This window comes from Mesoplodon densirostris, chromosome 4 (assembly GCF_025265405.1).
Source record: "Mesoplodon densirostris isolate mMesDen1 chromosome 4, mMesDen1 primary haplotype, whole genome shotgun sequence".
Taxonomy (NCBI): domain Eukaryota; kingdom Metazoa; phylum Chordata; class Mammalia; order Artiodactyla; family Ziphiidae; genus Mesoplodon; species Mesoplodon densirostris.
In genome coordinates, this window is record NC_082664.1 from 151,759,513 (window position 1) to 151,780,488 (window position 20,976).

The 20,976-nt window shown below is 41.6% G+C and overlaps 1 protein-coding gene and 1 pseudogene across 2 annotated transcripts in view; one reads left to right on the forward strand and one right to left on the reverse strand.

The window, feature by feature from the left end:
- MTHFS (methenyltetrahydrofolate synthetase) overlaps positions 1–9,784 on the forward strand; it is a 57,741-nt gene extending 47,957 nt beyond the window's left edge. For both annotated transcript variants that reach the window (XM_060097494.1, XM_060097495.1), the window contains exon 3: positions 5,722–9,784. In XM_060097494.1, coding sequence (XP_059953477.1) covers positions 5,722–5,954 — 233 coding nt within the window. In that variant the 3' untranslated portion in view covers positions 5,955–9,784. The remainder of the gene's footprint in view (positions 1–5,721) is intronic.
- A 4,972-nt stretch (positions 9,785–14,756) lies between these two features.
- On the reverse strand, positions 14,757–20,741 carry LOC132488198 (riboflavin kinase-like; annotated as a pseudogene).
- Positions 20,742–20,976: the final 235 nt, after the last annotated feature.

Here is a 20,976-nt window from a genome sequence, read left to right on the forward strand (position 1 = left end):
CTCCTCTTCCAGAAGCTGGATTTTGGATGAGAGTTAGATGCTGCGTAGGCTAGTCTGAACAGGTAACTTCTTTTTTTTTTTTTTTTTTTTTATGCAAGGATATTTTATTGAAGTGCTCTCTTCTTGCATTTTTGCATTAAGCTCAATTAATACTTTTATAGATTATTGCTCCTGCCCTGCTTTCATATAATCTATTTGTTCTTTTTTTTTTAAACATCTTTATTGGAGTATAATTGCTTTACAGTGTTGTGTCAGTTTCTGCTGTACAGCAAAGTGAATCAGCTATATGTATACATATATCCCCATAGCTCCTCCCTCTTGCACCTCCCTCCCGCCCTCCTTATCCCACCCTTCTAGGTCGTCCCAGAGCATCAAGCTGATCTCCCTGTGCTTCTGCAGCAGCTTCCCACTAGCAATCTGTTTTACATTTGATAGTGTATATATGTCAACGCTACTCTCTCACTTCGTCCCAGCTTCCCCTTCCCCTCCTGTGTCCTCAAGTCTGTCCTCTACGTCTGCATCTTTACTCTTGCCCTACCACTAGGTTCATCAGTACCATTTTTTTAGATTCCATATACATGTGTTAGCGTATGGTATTTGTTTTTCTCTTTCTGACTTACTTCATTCTGTGTGACAGACTTCAGGTCCATCTACCTCACTACAGATAACTCAGTTTCATTTCTTTTTATGGTTGAGTAATATTCCATTGTATATATGTGCCACATCTTCCTTATCCATTCATCTGTCGATGGACATTTAGGTTGCTTCCATGTCCTGGCTATTGTAAATAGTGCTGCAATGAACATTGTGGTACATAACTCTTTTTGAATTATGCTTTTCTCAGGGTATATGCCCAGTAGTGGGATTGGTAACTTATTTTTTTTTAATAAATTTACTTATTTTATTTATTTTTTGGTGCACTGGGTCTTTGTTACTACATGTGGGCTTTCTCTAGTTGCGGTGAGTGGGGGCTACTCTTTTTTGCGGTGCACGGGCTTCTCATTGCGGTGGCTTCTCTTGTTGTGGAGCATGAGCTCTAGGCGCACGGGCTTCAGTAGTTGCAGCATGTGGGCTCAGTAGTTGTGGCTCTCGGGCTCTAGAGCGCAGGCTCAGTAGTTGTGGTGCACGGGCTTAGTTGCTCCACGGCATGTGGGATCTTCCCAGACTAGGGCTCGAACCCGTGTCCCCTGCACTGGCAGGCAGATTCTTAACCACTGCGCCACCAGGGAAGCCCTGGGATTGGTAACTTCTTGAATATAGTCAGGGAACTAAGATAAATACGGTCACGAGACATCTCATTCTATCTTTTACTTTCATTCTTCCCTTCATAGTAAATAGAACTGAGCTCAGCATCTCTCTGGGGAAACACAACAACTCTTCTCCTAGAGGTAGGGGAAAGAATTCCTCCTACTTAATGGACCATGAGCACCTTGCAGTGTAGGATAAGAGCTGGTCACACTGAACCGCATGGGCAGGGAGGACTAGATGGAAGTTTCACTGAGGTTTGTTAGGACCGTTATGATTAGACAAATTAATAAAAAGATTAGAAGGACCTTACAGGCATGGAAAATAGCGTCACAAGAGCAAAAGTGGGAAGCTGTGGGGTGGGCTTGTGGGACAGCGAGTCTATCCATTTAACTAGGATCTCCCAAGTGTAACTGAATGGGAGGTACTGTTGGAGAGGTGACTGGGGTGAGAGTGTAGTGGGCTCCGCATACCCAGTTTGATGTTATCTTTAAGAGATCATTAGCGACTAAAAGTTCTGGGGCATGGGGATTCATGATGAAGGCCGCGTTTTAGGATGGATTGGGACCGGCAATGCCTGGAGGTGGGGTGAGTAGTTGGACTTCTGGGAGAAATGGCGCCTTCAGAATCACAAGTGGAGCTGAGGACTCTGGCAATAGTGCAGAGAGGTGCCTGGAGAAGGAGGCCCTGAGTCATGAAGTTCCTGAGGAGGACTTTGTGGGAGACATGGCCATGACACCCGACTTGGAAAAAAGAGAAAGGAGAAAGAAATAGAAGGCTCTGCACAGGACATGTTGAAAGTAGGGTTAGAAAGCTCTGTTTAACTGCTGGGCTCTCACACTGACTGTTTTCAGCCTTCCCTTTAGTATTAGGGCAAAGATAGTCCACTGGCTGAGCTGATTATATTCGTCTGCAAAACCCAGGATGGGGAGTCAGAGCATCCTAAGAGGTGTCTGTGGCCCAGCTGCTGCCTCCTTGGCCAGAGTGAAAAAGGATGTTTTGTGAAGGTGAACTGAATCCTCAGTGCCCAGCACAGACTTTCAGTCTCAAGAATAAATAAAGGCCTTTGTAGAAACCTCTTTCCTCATTTTTTTTTGGTCAGTGAAGATTCTGCAGCTCAGCGTCTGTCCCCATCTCACCACTTAAAGTATCCTTGCCCTGCTGATTCCCTTGTTTCTGAATCTAATGATATTGTCTTGTCCTTACCTTACTCCCTGGTTGGGGAGCTAAGATCCCACATGCCTCATGGCCAAAAAACCATAAAACGGAAGCAGTATTGTAACAAATTCAATAAAGACTTTAAAAATGGTCCACATAAAAGAAAATCATTAATATATATATATATATATATATATATATATATATATATATATATATATATATATATATATATATATATATATATATATACTCATCTTTCAGGTTGGCCTAGAATTCTATTAAAATTCAAGCATGGAGGATGACTTGGAAAAAATTATGGTCCTCAAGGAAATTTTCGATCTGGTAGGGCAGCCAGAGACATATACAGACAGCTGTAGTACAAGGTAGACTTCTGGGAGAGCTATAATTGGAGTACAGAGAGGAGCAGGAATAGAGGGGGCAGCATTAATTCTAACGCGAGGGATTTGAGAACATTGTTTTCTTAGCTTTCTGTTTCCTTCCTTCACTCTCGTCTGCCAACTGCCCACGGGTGAATGCTCTGAAATTCTACCTTCTTTTTCTTGTGTGTTGACTCTGATGGAAATTTTCCTGGCTGTCCTTTTGTTACCTTTGCCTTAAAAAAAAATTATGGTAAATAACACATAACATGAGATCCACCCTCTTAACAGATTTTAAAATATATGGTACAGGCTTGTTAATGTTGTACAGTAGATTTAACTCTTCATTTACTTCTTCCCCCAGCCCCTGGCAACCACCATTTTACTTTCTGCTTCTATGAGTTTGGCTCCTTTCGATACCTTCTGTAAGTGGAATCATGCAGTATTTGTCCTTCTGCAACTGGCTTAGTTTGCTTCACCTAATGTCCTCAAGGTACTTCTACGTTGTAGCATATGACACATTCCTTTTTTTTCATGGTTGAATAATATTGCATTGTATGTACCACATTTTGTTTATCCAGTTATCTGTTGATGGACATTTAGGTTATTAACACTTCTTGGCTATTGTGAATAATGCTGTAGTGAACATGGGAGTACAAGGATCTCTTCAATACCCTGACTTCAGTTCTTTTGAGTAAATACTCAGAGGTGGGATTGCTGGATCATATGGTAGATCTATTTTTAGTTTTTTGAGGAATCTCCATACTGTTTTCTACGGCAGCTGCATCTTTTTATATTCCCAGCAACAATGCACAAATGTTCCAATTTCTCCACATCCTCGCTAACATTTATTATTTTCTGTTTTTTAAAAATATGGCTGTCTTAACAGGTGTGAGGTGATGTCTCATGGAGGCGTTCACTTGCATTGCTCTGATGATTTAATGATGTTGAGCATCTTTTCATATACCTTTTGGTCAGTTTTTGGTCTTCTTTGCAGAAATGTCTATTCCAGTCTTTCATCCATCTTTTTAATTGGGTTATTTGTTTTTGGGTGGTAGGGGTCTCTTTGCCTTTAACTCCCATATCTTCGTGCCCTGCCTGACGGACTCCACATGCCTCTGCGACTCCTCAGCCTGGTCCTTCTGACCTACTCCCTCCTCATCACTCTGCTCCTGCCATCCTACCCTTGGTTTCTGAAATACACTCAGATCCAACTCTGGCACATTCTTAAAAACCTAGCTCAAGTCAAAGTTGCCCATGGATCCTTCCCTGACTACCCAGCCATGTCACTCTCCCTCTGCTGAAGTCTCTAGGACTTCTTGTCCCTAACGCTTTTTGGGCAATTGGCAGGCACTGCTGCCTTACGTTGGAATGGATGTTACACGTGTGCATTTTTTATGTTAACTGAACTCCGTCTCCTGAGGGGCAGGGATGTATCTGTGTATCCCCCAGAGGACTTTACAAAGCACCTTTGCCACACTGTAAAGAGGCAAGAAACCTAGGAAAAGATGTGTGCGTGTGTGTTCTGGGTAAAATGACGGAGCTGAACTTTAAGCCCAAGAGTGCTCTGGCAACAGCAGGAGGACTTGGAGGAAGCAAAGTCAAGTGCACAAGCCACCATTATTCCTGAGAGAGAAGAGCAGGGAAGGGACAGGGAGGAAAGATGAAAGTCAGTGACCAGGGCCTCTTAGCTAGTTGGAATTGGAGTAAGTGAGCATGTTTCCATGAGAAGGTCAGGACTGTAACCTGAGGCGTGCTCTGCCAGATTTTTGCAGGCAAGGGATTATAGGTGTGTGCTGGGAGCCGGAGAGAAGCTGAGTTCACCTCACAGTTCTGCAGGGAGTCATAACAGCTGCTGACAGTGGGGGCCAGCCTAGCTGGCAGTCTGAGTACCTCTACTCTGAACACCCTGTTCCAGAGAATTCATGGCTTCCAACCCTGGTATGTCCTTGCCAGCAATGCTGCGTGAGTGGTTAGCCCTTGCTAAGCTGTAGGTCACCCAGAAGCCCCCAGGACAGCCCTCAAAAGGCCAAGGCTCAGTACAGGAAGGCTATAGGCAGACTGCTGCATTGCGTAAGCGATGTGGCTCTTGAGTAGTGCTGGTGCGTCGTGCTCCCTGCCAGGGGCTGGAGGACCATTCCCTGGACCTCACAAAATCCATGGACATCCTCGTGACCTTTAGAGCATTCATCACACCTTTCACTGTGGTCAGCTTTTTATAACTTTCAAGACCCTGCCTTCTACCTTGAGCCCCAACAGCCTGCTCTGCCCTGATGATGCCATGGCCAGTTCTGGTCCCTGTGTTCCCTGGGAGAGTTCCAGCCAGAGGACCAATTATGGGACCCCATCTTGTACCTTTGGAATGCTCCTGAGTGTGTCGAAGGTTGCTCTCATGTGAATCCAGGGAAGCAGGACAACCCGGCCTTCCCTCTCCAGTAAGAGGGGAAACGAAGAGGGTAAGCTTGGTCTTCGTAACAGCTAACCCTCCTTCTGCTCATCGACTTTGAGAATAGCTCCATCTTTTCTGGCTTCTTTCTGACCCTCTCCCACTCCTTCAGTTGTCAGTGTCCTGGGACAGTATGTAGGGTCAGCTGTGTGCTTAAAGAAAGAAAATTAGAGAAAAAGGAATTCTTAGGCCCTATCCCTGGAGATTCTCTTTAACTAGGTGTGGACGGGGCCTGGGAATCTGGCATTTTTGTACAGGTATACATGAAAGAACGGCTAGGAGATGGATGACGGACTTAGTAGTTGCTGAGTAATTTTTACGTCTTTCTTTGTCCAATTCTTTACTTTTAGGATTTTTCTAGAGTGATCATGTATTTCTTTAAAAATCAGAGAAAAAAAATAGATGTCATTAAAAAACAAAAACCAGATCTGGAAGCAATCAGTCTTTTCCAGACACCATTAACCTTCATAAATTTATTCCTCATTTCCACAGGGGGACTTGATCTCATCTTCATGCCGGGTCTTGGGTTTGACAAACACGGCAACCGTTTGGGGCGGGGCAAGGGCTACTACGATGCCTACCTGAAGCGCTGTCTGCAGTCCCAGGATGTGAGGCCCTACACCCTGGCCTTGGCTTTCAAAGAGCAGATTTGCCTTCAGGTCCCCGTGGATGAAAATGACATGAAGGTAGATGAAGTGCTTTACGAAGACTCCTCAGCATCTTAAATCCTGATGACCACAGCCAAATAATCAAGGTTTTGTGCCAGAGGAAAGCCAGACGTGTATTTTCCCTTGTCAGAAATTAGTGGAAATTGCACAATAATGTGAATATGGGCTGTAGTGTTTTCAGTGTAATTGTTAGATACCGAACATGAAACCATTTTAAAAAATCAATAGCAGTGTGTGTAATAGAACATTAATTAAAATGGAGGCTATCACCATATGACTTTCAGCTTAACTTTCTGGTATTAATGTCCCAGGTTGATCTTTCTGTTTTATAGTTTAAGTTAAATATTTATGAGGCACTATGCTCCAACTCAGAGTGTGAGGGGAAAATAAACTCATCTGAAGGGGACACTTTCATTAAGTCCTGTCATGGGCCTGGGTCAGTCTGGCACGCACATGGAGATTCAGAAATTATTAAATGATTTATTGGTGTTTGCTTTGTGTACAAAGTTCTCCAAGAATGTTATACCCTTTCATCATGGCTTCACTTACTCAACCTGAAATTTTATGTCTGACAGTTAGTAGCTTTTGATGGTTAAAGGACTGAAACCTTTTATGATTTAAATATTTTAATTTCAGCCGATTTGTTTCCATCTCTGCTGTTCTGTGTGTCAGTCACTTACGAGTTTAAGATCTGATATCCTGTAAGTTAGAAATTATTTCTGTTTATGGGTGGTATCTGCTTTGGAAATGAAATTTGGGCTGAAGACTGGCAGATGCCATCACAGCCAGGGAACGGGAATTTTGTGGGGGGAAGATTTGGTTATAACCAGAGACCCAGGGGGCTTCCTGGGTCCTGCTCTCTCACTCACACCCCACATCCTACCTCTGACCAGGTCCTGTTGATTCTGCTTCCAAAACCCTCTTATATCTGTTCCCTTCTCTCCTCCTGTCGTGCCTTTTGTCCAGACTCTCAGCATTTCTAAGCTGAACTGGGCAAGAGCCTCAGCTGTGGCTTCCTTGCCTTCAGTCTGGTCCTCTTCATTTTATTTCTCAAACTACAGTCAAAGTGACCTTATCAAACATGAACCTGATCATGAAGCACCCCTACTTGTCTCTTTCTAGCCTCTCCTCTCCCCGTATTCTTCTTCTGTACAACTTACGCAAACGTTCACATAGCTCCCTAAACACTGCCAGCTTCTTCTGCCCTTTGTGCCTTGTAAGTGTGCTTTTCCTCTGGCTGCAGTGCTCTTTCCTCTTTTGTTCATTTGGAAGACTCCTGCTTATCCTTCAAGACTCAGCTCCAATGTCACCTCTTCTGTGAAGTCTTCCTGTGTTCCTTCACTTGTTTAAGCGGCCCTGGTCATTGTCCTCCTTATCACATTGTCCTACGTGTCAAATATTAATGGTCATGTCTACCCCTTCACCAGACTGTGAGTGCCAAAGAACAGGGATAATCTTTATACTTCCCACTCTCGGTAGACACACAGACAAATGGCGGGTGTTAGAGAATTTTTTTAAAAATCTAAGGTACTAGAATTTATTAGATTGCTAATTGTAATTTACATTGACATAAAATTATTTAGCTTAGAAATTAATACTTGTTAGTTTGGAGGAAAGACTTTACTTCTTTGGCATTGTTTTCGACTCTAGAAACATATTTTCTAGTTTGTGAAGGAAACAATTTATTTAATGACCTGTGTCTCTCCTCATCTGATACTCTCATCCACATGAACAAATCGGTTTTCTAGAACTGGCCAGCATAAGTGCTACATGTGGCCTTTGAACTCTGGATGTGTGGCCAGTCTGAATGGAGAAGTGCTGATTCAGATTCTGACTATCCAGTATGACAATGAGAATTTTTTTTGAATGAGTTAGTTGAATACATTCAGATGTGTTTCATTTGAAACACGCATCCCTGTTCATAATACCATATGATTTGGTGTTTTATGCACAAAAGTAAAAACACTTAAAAAATGTCAATTGGGCTAAAATCAAACATTCACAATATAGTATATACAGTGAGAAATGGGAGGGAGACAGAATTTCTACAAGCTGTGTAACCATATTACTGTACTGGTGAGAAATCTTTAGGGTTACTTCAACCATAAGGTTAAGGTGAAAGTTAACATAGCTGACATGGCTGTTGGTCTGAAGTGGTTAAACAGTAAACTTCCTGGACGGCTGCAGGTCTGGAAACTTTAGAACTTGAACACGTTAGAACTTAATCTGTGTTGTTCTTCTGGCAAAGGAGAGCATTGAAAAGCCCCTCCCCAGCTCCTCAAGTGCAAACAGAACACAGAATCAACTGGCTAGAAGACCCAGGTGCTGAGATTCAGGAAAGCCCAAGGGCTGCAGGGTCCCTCGCCTGGAAAGAGGACCTTCCCCTAGTGACCATTAATGGGCAGTGGTCATTGCGCAGAGGGTATAGGAAAGGTGAAAAAGCCCTGACGGTGCAGGTGATGGTGACACAAGCAGAAGCGGAGAACAAGGCCTCAAACTCAGGAAGAGAGCCAACATGAAAGAAGAATGATGATGGTCTTAGGTGAGGGGACAGTCTAGGCAGAAGAGAAATAGCAACTAGATCTGAACAGAACAATCCTTAGTATTGGGGAATTGGAAATATATGTATGTCTATAATTGCTGTCTATTCTATAGAACTGTGCTTAGTTTAACCAGAAAGTAAACCATTAACTTTAGTTCATCTAATGGAGATCAGTAAGAACAGTACACTAATTACAGAATTCTACTAAGGAAGAGATTGATAACTGTGTCTTATGTCTAGGCGTGAGTGACGTGGTGCAGAAGCTTATTGGTTTCTGGTCCCAGTTCTTTTTTTGTTTTTTGTTTTTCCTTTCAGAGATCATTGAAATTCAGTTAATCACATTGCATTTAGTCATAAGTTAACATGCTTATTTCCTCCACTTGCCTGTCACCTCCTCAAAGGAAGATTTTCTGCCAAGTTCATGGTTTACTCCGGTACCTACCACAGTCCCTAGCACAAAATAAATGGCCAATAAATCCTTGATGAAGGAATGAACCAATGTGTTTGTTGCCCTGAGTGCGTGGTGACCTTGCCGGTTTTTACGTTGGTTGCTATTTGCTGCTGAGATTCTCTCCTTTCAGCATCATCTCAGGGTTGGATTATTCTAGAACACATTTTCTATTACTGCAGTTGCAATTCCTTCCTTGGCCAGTCCATGTGTGTGTGTTGCATTATCTGTGCTGTTTGACCTTGTTAATACATTTCTTCTTTGCATCTTTGTGGTCATCTTTCCTCCTATGTCCAGGCAGTCTTAGGCCTCCTGCCCTTTAAGGGTGATCTCTAATCCCTGCAAGCCCCTGCCCCAAATATATGTTTATTTATGTGCTTAAAAATAAGCGAAGAGAGGGCTTCCCTGGTGGCACAGTGGTTGAGAGTCCGCCTGCCGATGCAGGGGACAGGGGTTCGTGCCCCGGTCCAGGAATATCCCACATGCCGTGGAGCGGCTGGGCCCGTGAGCCATGGCCGCTGAGCCTGCGCGTCCGGAGCCTGTGCTCCGCAAAGGGAGAGGCCACAACAGTGAGAGGCCCGCGTACCGCAAAAAAATATATATATATAATAATAATAAGTGGAGAGATGTTCAAAATGGTGGAGGACTGAGATGTGGAGATCACCCTCCTCCTCATAAATACATCAAAAATACATCTACATGTGGAACAACTACAGAACACCTACTGAACGCTGGTAGAAGACCTCAGACCTCCCAAAAGGCAAGAAACTCCCCACGTACCTGGGTAGGGCAAAAGAAAAAAGAAAAAACAGAGACAAAAGGATAGGGACGGAACCTGCACCAGTGGGAGGGAGCTGTGAAGGAGGAAAGGTTTCCATACACTAGGAAGCCCCTTTGCTGGTGGGGACCGGGGTGGGGGGTGGGGGGGGTGGGGGGGGGTGGGGGGGGTGGGGGGGGCTTCGGAGCCACGGAGGAGAGCGCAGCAACAGGGGTGCGGAGGGCAAAGCAGAGAGATTCCCGCACAGAGGATCAGTGCCGACCAGCATTCACCAGCCCGAGAGGCTTGTCTGCTCAGCCGCCCGGACGGGTGGGGACGCGTGGGGCTGGGAGCTGAGGGTTGGGCTTCGGTGGATCCCAGGGAGAGGACTGGGGTTGGCTGCGAGAACACAGCCTGAAGGGGCCTACTGCGCCACAGCTAGCTGGGAGTCCGGGAAAAAATGGAACTGCCAGAGAGGCAAAAGACCTTTGTCTCGGCGTGCATGAGGAGAGGGGATTCCTTCCCAGTGTGCCCACAGAAGGCAGAGCACCACCTAAGCAAGCTCCAGAGATGGGCGCATAGTAGAGGGAGATCAGCTTGGTGCCCTGTGACCACCTAGAGGGGTGTGATAGGGAGAGTGGGAGGGAGGGAGAAGAGGGAGGAGGTATGGGGACATATGTGTATGTATAGATGATTCACTTTGTTATACAGCAGAAACTAACACACCATTGTAAAGCAATTATACCCTAATAAAGATGTTAAAAAAAAATAAGTGGCAAATTTCTTTCAAAATAATAATTATCTTATGTATGTTAGGAAACATACACATAAAAGGAAAAGATGAGATAATTGAAACAGTTATATCTGTAATTTATAATATAATGTACTCAATTTCTATAAAGGAGAGCAACGTGCTGGATGTTTTTTGGAAATTTACTATTTTTGAAAACCTTATTTTAACCCCTTTTGAATGATTCAAAAGTCTGGTTCTAATTTCAGTTTGTTTTAGTATTTGGTTTTTAAGGGCTTCTATAGCTGAAAAAGATACCTTCCAGAATTAAGCAGATCCACATGGAAGCAGTACTGCCCTGACACTAAAATTTGCAGTTCTGTCAGTTTTGCAAATTTTTAAAAAAGTTGAAATTGGGCAAGTAAGTATCCATATTCTTGAGGTGGATTATTCTTGCATATTAATCAGAAGATGCTGCACATTTACTTTGTTAGTAAATGGGTTTTAAACTTATTGAAACTCCTTGAAAGATTTTAAACTGAGTTAGAAAAATTCTGCTTCCAAGTTTTTTAGTTGTGCAGATATGAAAGTGTTTATAGGTGTCAAGCATAGTTTATCGCAACATAATCATATAATAATGAAAATATTTCCAAATAACCATTTTCAGTATGCTCTCTCCATATCATGTTTCTTTCTGAAAAAAGTTCCTTTCTGTGTCTTAGATGATATATGACTTTTACCCTGAAGATTCAAATGAGATGTATTTGGGGTGGAGGTGTGGAATGCAGGGAGATATTTGCTTAGGTAGCAATTTACTGGTGGCCATTTATAATCATAGGAAAGTCAAAAAGTTTTGAACACTCAACCTTTGTGTAAAAAAATACGTACAAAACTCATCTTTTTTTTTTTTTTTAGTGTTTATTTATTTATTTGGTTGCACCAGGTCTTAGTCTAAGCAGGCAGTCTCCTTAGTTGTCGCGTCTGGGCTCCTTAGTTGCGGCTTCTGGGCTCCTTAGTTGCAGCTCACCAGCTCCTTAGTTGTGGCACACAGGCTCCTTAGTTGTGGCATGCAAACTCTTAGTTACGGCATGCATGTGGGATCTAGTTCCCTGACCAGGGATCGAGCTCAGGCCCCCTGCAGTGGAAGTGCAGAGTCTTAACCACTGGACCACCAGGGAAGTCCCAGCAGTGCTTTCTACATGGTATCCAATAGTATATCTTGACAAAAAAGATGTGCCCAGATATTTTTACCCCTAAATTGTTTTATGAGTACTTCATCCATATTTCCATGGCAGGAAGAACAAATGTTTTCTACATGGTATGCTACATTTTGGGTTTTTACTATTAAGGAAGAAAAAAGACATAAACATTTAGGATTATATTTAGGGAACGTTGTTTAAATATATTAGTAATTCATGATATTAAATATTACTGAAAACATTATGGAGGTTTGTCTTCATCTTCTGGACCCATAGCGTCCGCTAACCATGATGACTTCACACTTTTCAATATATATATGAAGAGTGAGGTTCATCATTGCTATTATGAGCACAGATCCCTGCTACAAAATATCTTTGTGATCATTTCAAGTTTGGCAGCTCACTTCCTGGCAAATCTCACTGTTCTTTTTCCTCGTCATATGGCTGATGAATAGCTTTTACCCATAGCAGAAGTATATCGGTTATTGTTGCTCGCTTGTGTTTGCATTATTCGAGTTATCTTTGTGCTACTCTTTCTTTGCAAGAATCTTTTTAAGCCCCTTTTCCATTTTAAGAGGGTTGGTTTAGTAAAAACTACATAATATAACACATAAATCCATGTGCCTGGAAATATTAAAATAACACAGTACGTCTCAGTATGCTGAAAGGAACGAAACACTTCCTTTCACAATATCCAACAGCTGTTTTCTGGCTTGCATGCTAACTGGACATGGGGCCTTCTGATGTGCTGGCAGAGTGAGGAGCCGATGTCAGTCTATGTTTTAAGCTTCAGCAAAACTTAATTCCTTGTCTTTTAAAGATAAAAAATAAATATAGCTAAAGATTCTAATTTCTTCCCAAGCCCCAGTGGTTCACCTTGCCCACTCCCTGGGGCGTGTCACCCTGTTTGGAGACCACTGCTCTAAGAACATGTCCTCCCAGCTGGATGGGTAGAGGGTTTGGTTCTCTGGTCCCTCCACTAAGAGACGGCCTGAGCTGCAGGGCACTGACTTCATCCGCCCCTCCTCTCCTTGGCTCTTGTTGACCACATGTTTGTATCTGACCTCCCATGACCCTTTCATCTCGCCGGCCCCCTGTGTCCCAGTACCGGTCTCCTTGTCTTCTGAGTGCTCTTTTGGGGCTGTTCTCTTGCCCACAGTGTTTTGAGTACTAAGAGAAATAATTTCTCTAAGTTAGTCCTTGACAAACAGAGTGCCTTAAAGAACCCTGTCACCTAGGAAACAGCAGATGCCTTTCTTTCGGTTCTTTTCCTCTCAGGCTTCGCCTGGCTGACCAGTATCCACTGTTTGGGTGCATCAGAGGACTTCTGAGCCTAGATAAAAGACGAGGAGCACTTTTTAAGTCCCTCAATTTTCTTTGCATTTCATACCTCTACCCACCCCACAGTTGCAGCTGTTTTTCTTATATGTGTCCCGTGAATATCCTACCTATACTTTTTTTTTTCACTTGATCAAGATTTATTTCAAGGCCTGAAAACACGGACTAATCAAAAGTGGCCCTACTGCAATTTCTTATAATATATAAATACTTAATATAAAACTTAAAAAATTGTAGACACTATTAACTAAGTCCTAAACCACACACTATAGGTTTTTCAAAAACAATAGTTATTTTAAAAAAATGTAAGGTGACAATATCAAAGAATTTTCACACTTAACGAGGATATAATCAGTCGCAAGCTACTCAAAGAGACACAAATCTTTTTTACACCTTCCATGTTTGTTTTTAACTTTGTTTCATAGAACCGCTGATAATTGAGGCTTCTTTCAAGTATAGGATTTCTAACATTAAATTACATTTTCTAAGTATTTCTATAAAGAAGAAATGAAAAAGACACATACTGCATTGTTTGCCGTAAGTTCATACACCAAAAAGTCAAAACAATCCAACTGAATTTATTCTTGCTTCCCCCTTCTCCAACATTAGCTTTAGATGTTTTTCTAAATATTATATAAACAGTTTTGTTAAAATCATTTCTCTCATTTATGCAGATTAGGGGAAAATGGTTTTATAATGAGTTATCTTTAAAATTACCTTCTAGATAGCACCCTTTAGCCTTAAATTATATTGTGCACACACAGCTACAACCGTTTGCATTTGCTCAGGAACATATAATTATATTAAAAACAAATAACTTTGTATTTCATAGTTTAGTTGACTCTTAAATAGTTTCCCTAGGGGGGAAACAAGTATTTTGTGTTGTTTAAGAAACTGGTATATATAAATGTACTGATAGGTGTTCATTTAAACTTTGAGGAATCCTACAGATGAAGTTTTGGGTGTATTTTCTAAAATGCAAGAGATATGCGCTTAATCACTCTTCATATGGTGAAGGGATGGGATGGCAGATACAGACGCAGATGAAACTCTACATTTTGTAAATGTAGAGTGGGATATTCTAAATGGAAAAACTGACACTGACAATTGTTTACAGAAAACAAAGGTTAAGAAAAATGTTGAAGAATATCTACTCTTAAAGAGAGAAGTGTTATACAACACAAAAATGAGACCTAGAGATTCGAAAAACACTCATTTTACTGTTTTAAAAGAAAAAAAATTAATAGGGAGAGAGTCTAAACCAATTAGAACTGAGGCAGCTGTAACAAAAATGGAACCCAGTACAATGATTTGAGCCCTTAAAGGAAATGACTAATTAAAATGAAATTTCACAAGTCTTTATGTCTATAATAATATATAAATGCACAAAATATCAAAAATACAAAGTCTGGATTTTTCCCCTTGGGTTTGTAATAAACTGTCAAACCTCTGCTTAATATAGTTACTTTTATAAACCTTCTGATTAGCAGAGCATGCTACACAGTACATGCATGCTAAAATTTTACCATGAGAATTATAGTTCTCATCTCAAACCAGTGACTTGCCTGTTACCCATATTTATATATATTTCATTTCCATTAAAAAACACTTAAGACTTTTCGAGTGTACATTTTAATCAGCATATTACATAAAAAAGAATCTTGATTTTTAAAATGAACCTTTTCAGTACTGTAACATGATGGATTTAATTGAACAGTTGGAACATAATATGGTAACTATATTGTACTGTTTAATTCACAGCTGTAGGAAAATGTTTGATTTTTAAAATATAACCAAGATGAGACTGTAGAGTTATGAGCAGTAAAATATTAGAAAACAGTGAATGAATAAATAAGATGCTTTTCCATCAGTGGCCATTCATTATTTTGCTTTTAGGAACCTGGAAGAAATTGTCTTCTTTGAGTTTCAAATGTTCTGGTAAGTCTAGTCGTTTCTTAGCTTCCTCAATATCACCTTGAATTGTTGAAATAAGTGACTCTAAAGAATCAAAGTTCTTTTCTGGTCTGAGGTAGCCGACGACGGCCATATTGAGAAGTTCCCCATAGAAGTCCTCTTTGAAAGTATGCATGATATGAGTTTCCATGGACTTTTTCGTATTCTTGTAGTGTGGGTTCCATCCTATGCTCACCACCATCTTATGGATGTCTCCACTTCCAACACTGACCCAACCATGGTAAATGCCAATGGATACATCAGCTGGAAGATGATCTATTACTTGTTCAGGAAAGTTAGCTGTAGGGATGCCCAGCTGCTTGGAGCTGCGACCGAAGCCCCGCACCACCTGGCCGCGGCAGAAGTACGGCAGGTGCCTCATGACGCCCTCAGCTTGGGGTGCGGGCTGCGGTCCAGTCTGCGCGTCCGGCGGAGCCGCCATCGAGGCGGTGCCCGGACCTCCCGGACCCGCTGGGGGACACGGGCGGGAGCTCTGCAGGCCGGCCAATGGGGCGGGCGCACAGGCTTACAACGGGCTGAGTGGAGCGGACGACACGCCCCGGCGAGACCCTCACCGAGCAGAAGGTGCCGAGCCACTCAGAAGCTGCGTCTGGGCTCCGGAACGCCGGCGACCTCGGAAGTCCCTACCTATACTTTTAGTCTTAAAATGATATGTTTGAAAAGTATACTTAAGAAGCAAACAATTGTTTCAGTGGTGAATCAGATCCCAAGGAGTTCACTATTAGAAATGGTGAACATTTGCTTTATCACTGAGAAATAATCTCTTTAGGATTGAAATGCAAAAAGTGTTTGTTATTTCCTCTCAAGAAAAGACATAACGAGTACTATATTATTCTGAAGATCTGGGTTGGATACTTGTGGACGTTGATGCTGGAGAATAGATAGATCCTATAAGTCCTAAATACTTGCTGTTCCTCAAATCTAACAAGAAGGTAAGGTAGCCAGTGCTACTCCCTGTAGTAATGCTTAATATTGATATAAGACCCAGTGGACAATGGAGATAGCGGTGTGGCGAGACACTTCCTCCACTCCATCCTCCACGCTTCCATGCGTTATCGTCATAAAATATATAAAAAATATATAAAATATATAAAATATATATCGCTTGTTTGCTTAACAGCTTTTGATGGTTCTCTGTTGCCCAAAAAATAAAGTGTAAACCGCTGGCTAGCATCTAGGACCCTTTGTAACTTGATTACAACCTCCCTTCATACCTCTCTCTACCTCTTTCTCTCTCAACACACACACACACACCCCTCATTTCTTCTAGACCAATAATTCTAGTTACATCAGAATCCCATATTCTGGGTAGGAGCTAGATTAGATCATTATACGGTTGGCTATTAGAATGCATCTAGAATAAGAGAGCTGTGTTAACAGCAGCTGGTTCAGCAATGGGAGATCTCAATGAGACACCAAAATGTTCTCGAAAGTGACTTATCGATTGCCTGCGGATCTTTTTTTAAATTTTATTATTTATTTTTTTGGGCTGTGTGGTGGGCAATGCGGGATCTTAGTTCCCCGACCAGGGATGGAACCCATGCCTCATGCTGTGGAAGCGTGGAGTCTTTTTTTTTTTAAACATTTTTATGAGTATAATTGCTTTACAATGGTGTGTCAGTTTCTGCTTTATAACAAAGTGAATCAGTTATACATATACATCAGTGTCTTATAATTTTCTGCATACAGGTCTTTTGTCTCCTTTGGTAGGTTTGTTCCTAGATATTTTATTCTTTTTGTTGCAATGGTAAATGAGAGTGTTTTCTTAATTTCACTTTCAGATTTTTCATCATTAGTGTATAGGAATGCAAGAGATTTCTGTGCATTAATTTTGTATCCTGCTACTTTACCAAATTCATTGATTAGCTCTAGTAGTTTTCTGGTAGCATCTTTAGGGTTCTCTATGTGTAGTATCATATCCTCTGCAAACAGTGCCAGCTTTACTTCTTCTTTTCCAATTTGGATTCCTTTTATTTCTTTTTCTTCTCTGATTGCTGTGGCTAAACTTCCAAAACTATGTTGAATAATAGTGGTGAGAGTGGGCAACCCTGTCTTGTTCCTAATCTTAGTGGAAATGGTTTCAGTTTTTCACCAATGAGGACAACGTTGGCTGTGGGTTTGTCATATATGGCCTTTATTATGTTGAGGAAAGTTCCCTCTATGCCTACTTTCTGGAGGGTTTTTATCATAAGTGGGTGTTGAATTTTGTCGAAAGCTTTCTCTGCATCTATTGAGATGATCATATGGTTTTTCTCCTTCAATTAATTAATATGGTGTATCACGTTGATTGATATGCATATATTGAAGAATCCTTGCATTCCTGGGATAAACCCCACTTGACCATAGTGTATGATCCTTTTAATGTGTTGTTGGATTCTGTTTGCTAGTATTTCGTTGAGGATTTTTGCATCTATGTTCATCAGTGATATTGGCCTGTAGTTTTCTTCCTTTGTTTCATCTTTGTCTGGTTTTGGTATCAGAGTGATGGTGGCCTCGTAAAATGAGTTTGGGAGTGTTCCTCCCTCTGCTATATTTTGGAAGAGTTTGAGAAGAATAGGTGTTAGCTCTTCTCTAAATATTTGATAGAATTTGCCTGTGAAGCCATCTGGTCCCGGGCTTTTGTTTGTTGGAAGATTTTTAATCACAGTTTCAATTTCATTACTTGTGACTGGTCTGTTCATATTTTCTATTTCTTCCTGGTTCAGTCTCGAAAGGTTGTGCATTTTTAAGAATTTGTCCATTTCTTCCAGGTTGTCTGTTTTATTGGCATATAGTTGCTTGTAGTAATCTCTCATGATCCTTTGTATTTCTGCAGTGTCAGTTGTTACTTCTCCTTTTTCATTTCTAATTCTATTGATTTGAGTCTTCTCCCTTTTTTTCTTGATAAGTCTGGCTAATGGTTTATCAGTTTTGTTTATCTTCTCAAAGAACAAGCTTTTAGTTTTATTGATCTTTGCTATCGTTTCCTTCATTTCTTTTTCATTTATTTCTGATCTGATATTTATGATTTCTTTCCCTCTGCTAACTTTGGGGTTTTTTTGTTCTTCTTTCTCTAATTGCTTTAGGTGTAAGGTTAGGTTGTTTATTTGAGATGTTTCTTGTTTCTTAAGGTAGGCTTGTATAGCTATAAACTTCCCTCTTAGAACTGCTTTTTCTTTTTTTTTTTTTTGCGGTACGCGGGCCTCTCACTGTTGTGGCCTCTCCCATTGCAGAGCACAGGCTCCGGACACACAGGCTCAGTGGCCATGGCTCACGGGCCTACCCACTCCGTGGCATGTGGGATCTTTCTGGACTGGGGCGCAAACCCGTGTCCTCTGCATTGGCAGGCGGACTCTCAACCACTGCGCCACCAGGGAAGCACTTAGAACTGCTTTTGCTGCATCCCATAGGTTTTGGGTTGTTGTGTTTTCATTGTCATTTGTTTCTAGGTATTTTTTTATTTCCTCTTTGATTTCTTCAGTGATCTCTTGGTTATTAAGTAGTGTGTTGTTTAGCCTCCATGTGTTTGTATTTCTTACAGATTTTTTCCTGTAATTAATATCTAGTCTCATGGCATTGTGGTTGGAAAAGATACTTGATACGATTTCAATTTTCTCAAATTTACTGAGGCTTGATTTGTGACCCAAGATATGATCTATCCTGGAGAATGTTCCATGAGCGCTTGAGAAGAATGTGTATTCTGTTGTTTTTGGATGGAATGTCCTATAAATATCAATTAAGTCCATCTTTTTAAATGTATCATTTAAAGCTTATGTTTCCTTATTTATTTTCATTTTATATGATCTGTCTATTGGTGAAAGTGGGGTGTTAAAGTTCTCTACTATGATTGTAGTAGTCCCCTACTATTACTGTTGATTTCTCCTTTTATGGCTGTTAGTATTTGCCTTATATATTGAGGTGCTCCTATGTTGGGTGCATAAATATTTACAATTCTTATATCTTCCTCTTGGATTGATCCTTTGATCATTATGTAGTGTCCTTCTTTGTCTCTTGTAATAGTCTGTGTTTTAAAGTCTATTCTGTCTGATATGAGAATTGCTACTCCAACTTTCTTTTGATTTCCATTTGCATGGAATGTCTTTTTCCATCCCCTCACTTTCAGTCTGTATGTGTCCCTAGGTCTAAAGTGGGTCTCTTGTAGACAGCATATATATGGGTCTTGTTTTTGTATCCATTCAGCCAGTCTATGTCTTTTGCTTGGAGCATTTAATCCATTTACATTTAAGGTAATTATCGATATGTATGTTCCTATGACCATTTTCTTAATTGTTTTGGGTTTATTATTGTAGGTCTTTTCCTTCTCTTGTGTTTCCTGTCTAGAGAAGTTCCTTTAGCATTTGTTGTAAAGCTGGTTTGGTGGTGCTGAATTCTCTTGGCTTTTGCTTGTCTGTAAAGCTTTTGATTTCTCCATCACATCTGAATGAGATCCTTGCTGGGTAGAGTAATCTTGGTTGTAGGTTTTTCTCTTTCATCACTTTAGGTATGTCCTGCCACTCCCTTCTGGCTTGCAGAGTTTCTGCTGAAAAATCAGCTGTTAACCTTATGGGGATTTCCTTATGTGTACTTGTTGCTTTTCCCTTGCTGCTTTTAATATTTGTTCTTTGTATTTAATTTTTGATAATTTGATTAATATGTGTCTTGGTGTGTTTCTCCTTGGATTTATCTTGTATGGGACTCTCTGTGCTTCCTGGACTTGATTAACTATTTCCTTTCCCATATTAGGGAAGTTTTCAACTATAATCTCTACAAATAGTTTCTCAGTCCCTTTCTTTTTCTCTTCTTCTTCTGGGACCCCTATAATTCGAATGTTGGTGCGTTTAATGTTGTCCCAGAGGTCTCTGAGTACTGTCCTCAATTCTTTTCATTCTTTTTTCTTTATTCTGCTCTGCAGTAGTTATTTCCACTATTTTATCTTCCAGGTCACTTATCCGTTCTTCTGCCTCAGTTATTCTGCTATTGATCCCTTCTAGAGAATTTTTGATTTCATTTATTGTGTTGTTCATCTCTGTTTGTTTGCTCTTTAGTTCTTCTAGGTCCTTGTTAAACGTTTCTTGTATTTTTCCATTCTATTTCCAAGATTTTGGATCATCTTTGTTATCATTATTCTGAATTCTTTTTCAGGTAGACTGCCTATTTCCTCTTCATTTGTTAGGTGTGGTGGGTTTTTGCCTTGCTCCTTTATCTGCTGTGTGTTTCTGTCTTCTCATTTTGCTTAACTTACTGTGTTTGGGGTCTTCTTTTCGCAGGCTGCACGTTCGTAGTTTCCATTGTTTTTGGTGTCTCTCCCCAGTGGCTAAGGTTGGTTCAGTGGGTTGTGTAGGCTTCCTGGTGGAGGGGACTAGTGCCTGTGTTCTGGTGGATGAGGCTGGATCTTGTGTTTCTGGTGGGCAGGTCCACGTCTGGTGGTGTGTTTTGGGGTGTCTTTGGCCTTATGATTTTAGGCAGCCTCTGTGCTAATGGATGGGGTTGTGTTCCTGTCTTGCTAGTTGTTTGGCATAGGGTGTCCAGCACTGTAGCTTGCTGGTCATTGAGTGAAGCTGGGTGTTGGTGTTGAGATGGAGATCTCTGGGAGATTTTCGCCGTTTGATATTACATGGAGCTGGGAGGTCTCTTGTGGACCAGTGTCCTGAACTTGGCTCTCCCACCTCAGTGGCACAGCCCTGATGCCTGGCTGGAGCACCAAGAGCTTGTCCTCCACACAGGTTTCTGTCCTCTATTTCCACACAGGTATTGCAGTCTACTTTGATATCTAAATGTTGAGTCTGATCAAGGAAGCTGTAAGTTCCACTTGCATGAGTTCTTTGAGCAGTTTCCTTACTCTGGAGCATCAATCCTTGGTGAGACAGGCAGAATCATTCGTCCATGAGCTGGAGATGGCGAAAGGGGGTGCTGGCTTCTCCCACGCTGCTGTCCGCAACTTTGTTGGCAAGTCAGCCCCGCCCTGGCGCCCCTGCCTGGGCGGCAGGCTGGGTGCAGCTGCGTGCAGTGCGAGTCAGCACCGCTGGGCCCGGACTGCCACTGCCAAGGTGTCTGGAGCGCAAGGTTCCTCGGTCCCGGGGTGCACAGTCCGCTCCTCTGCGCTTTGCCTGGT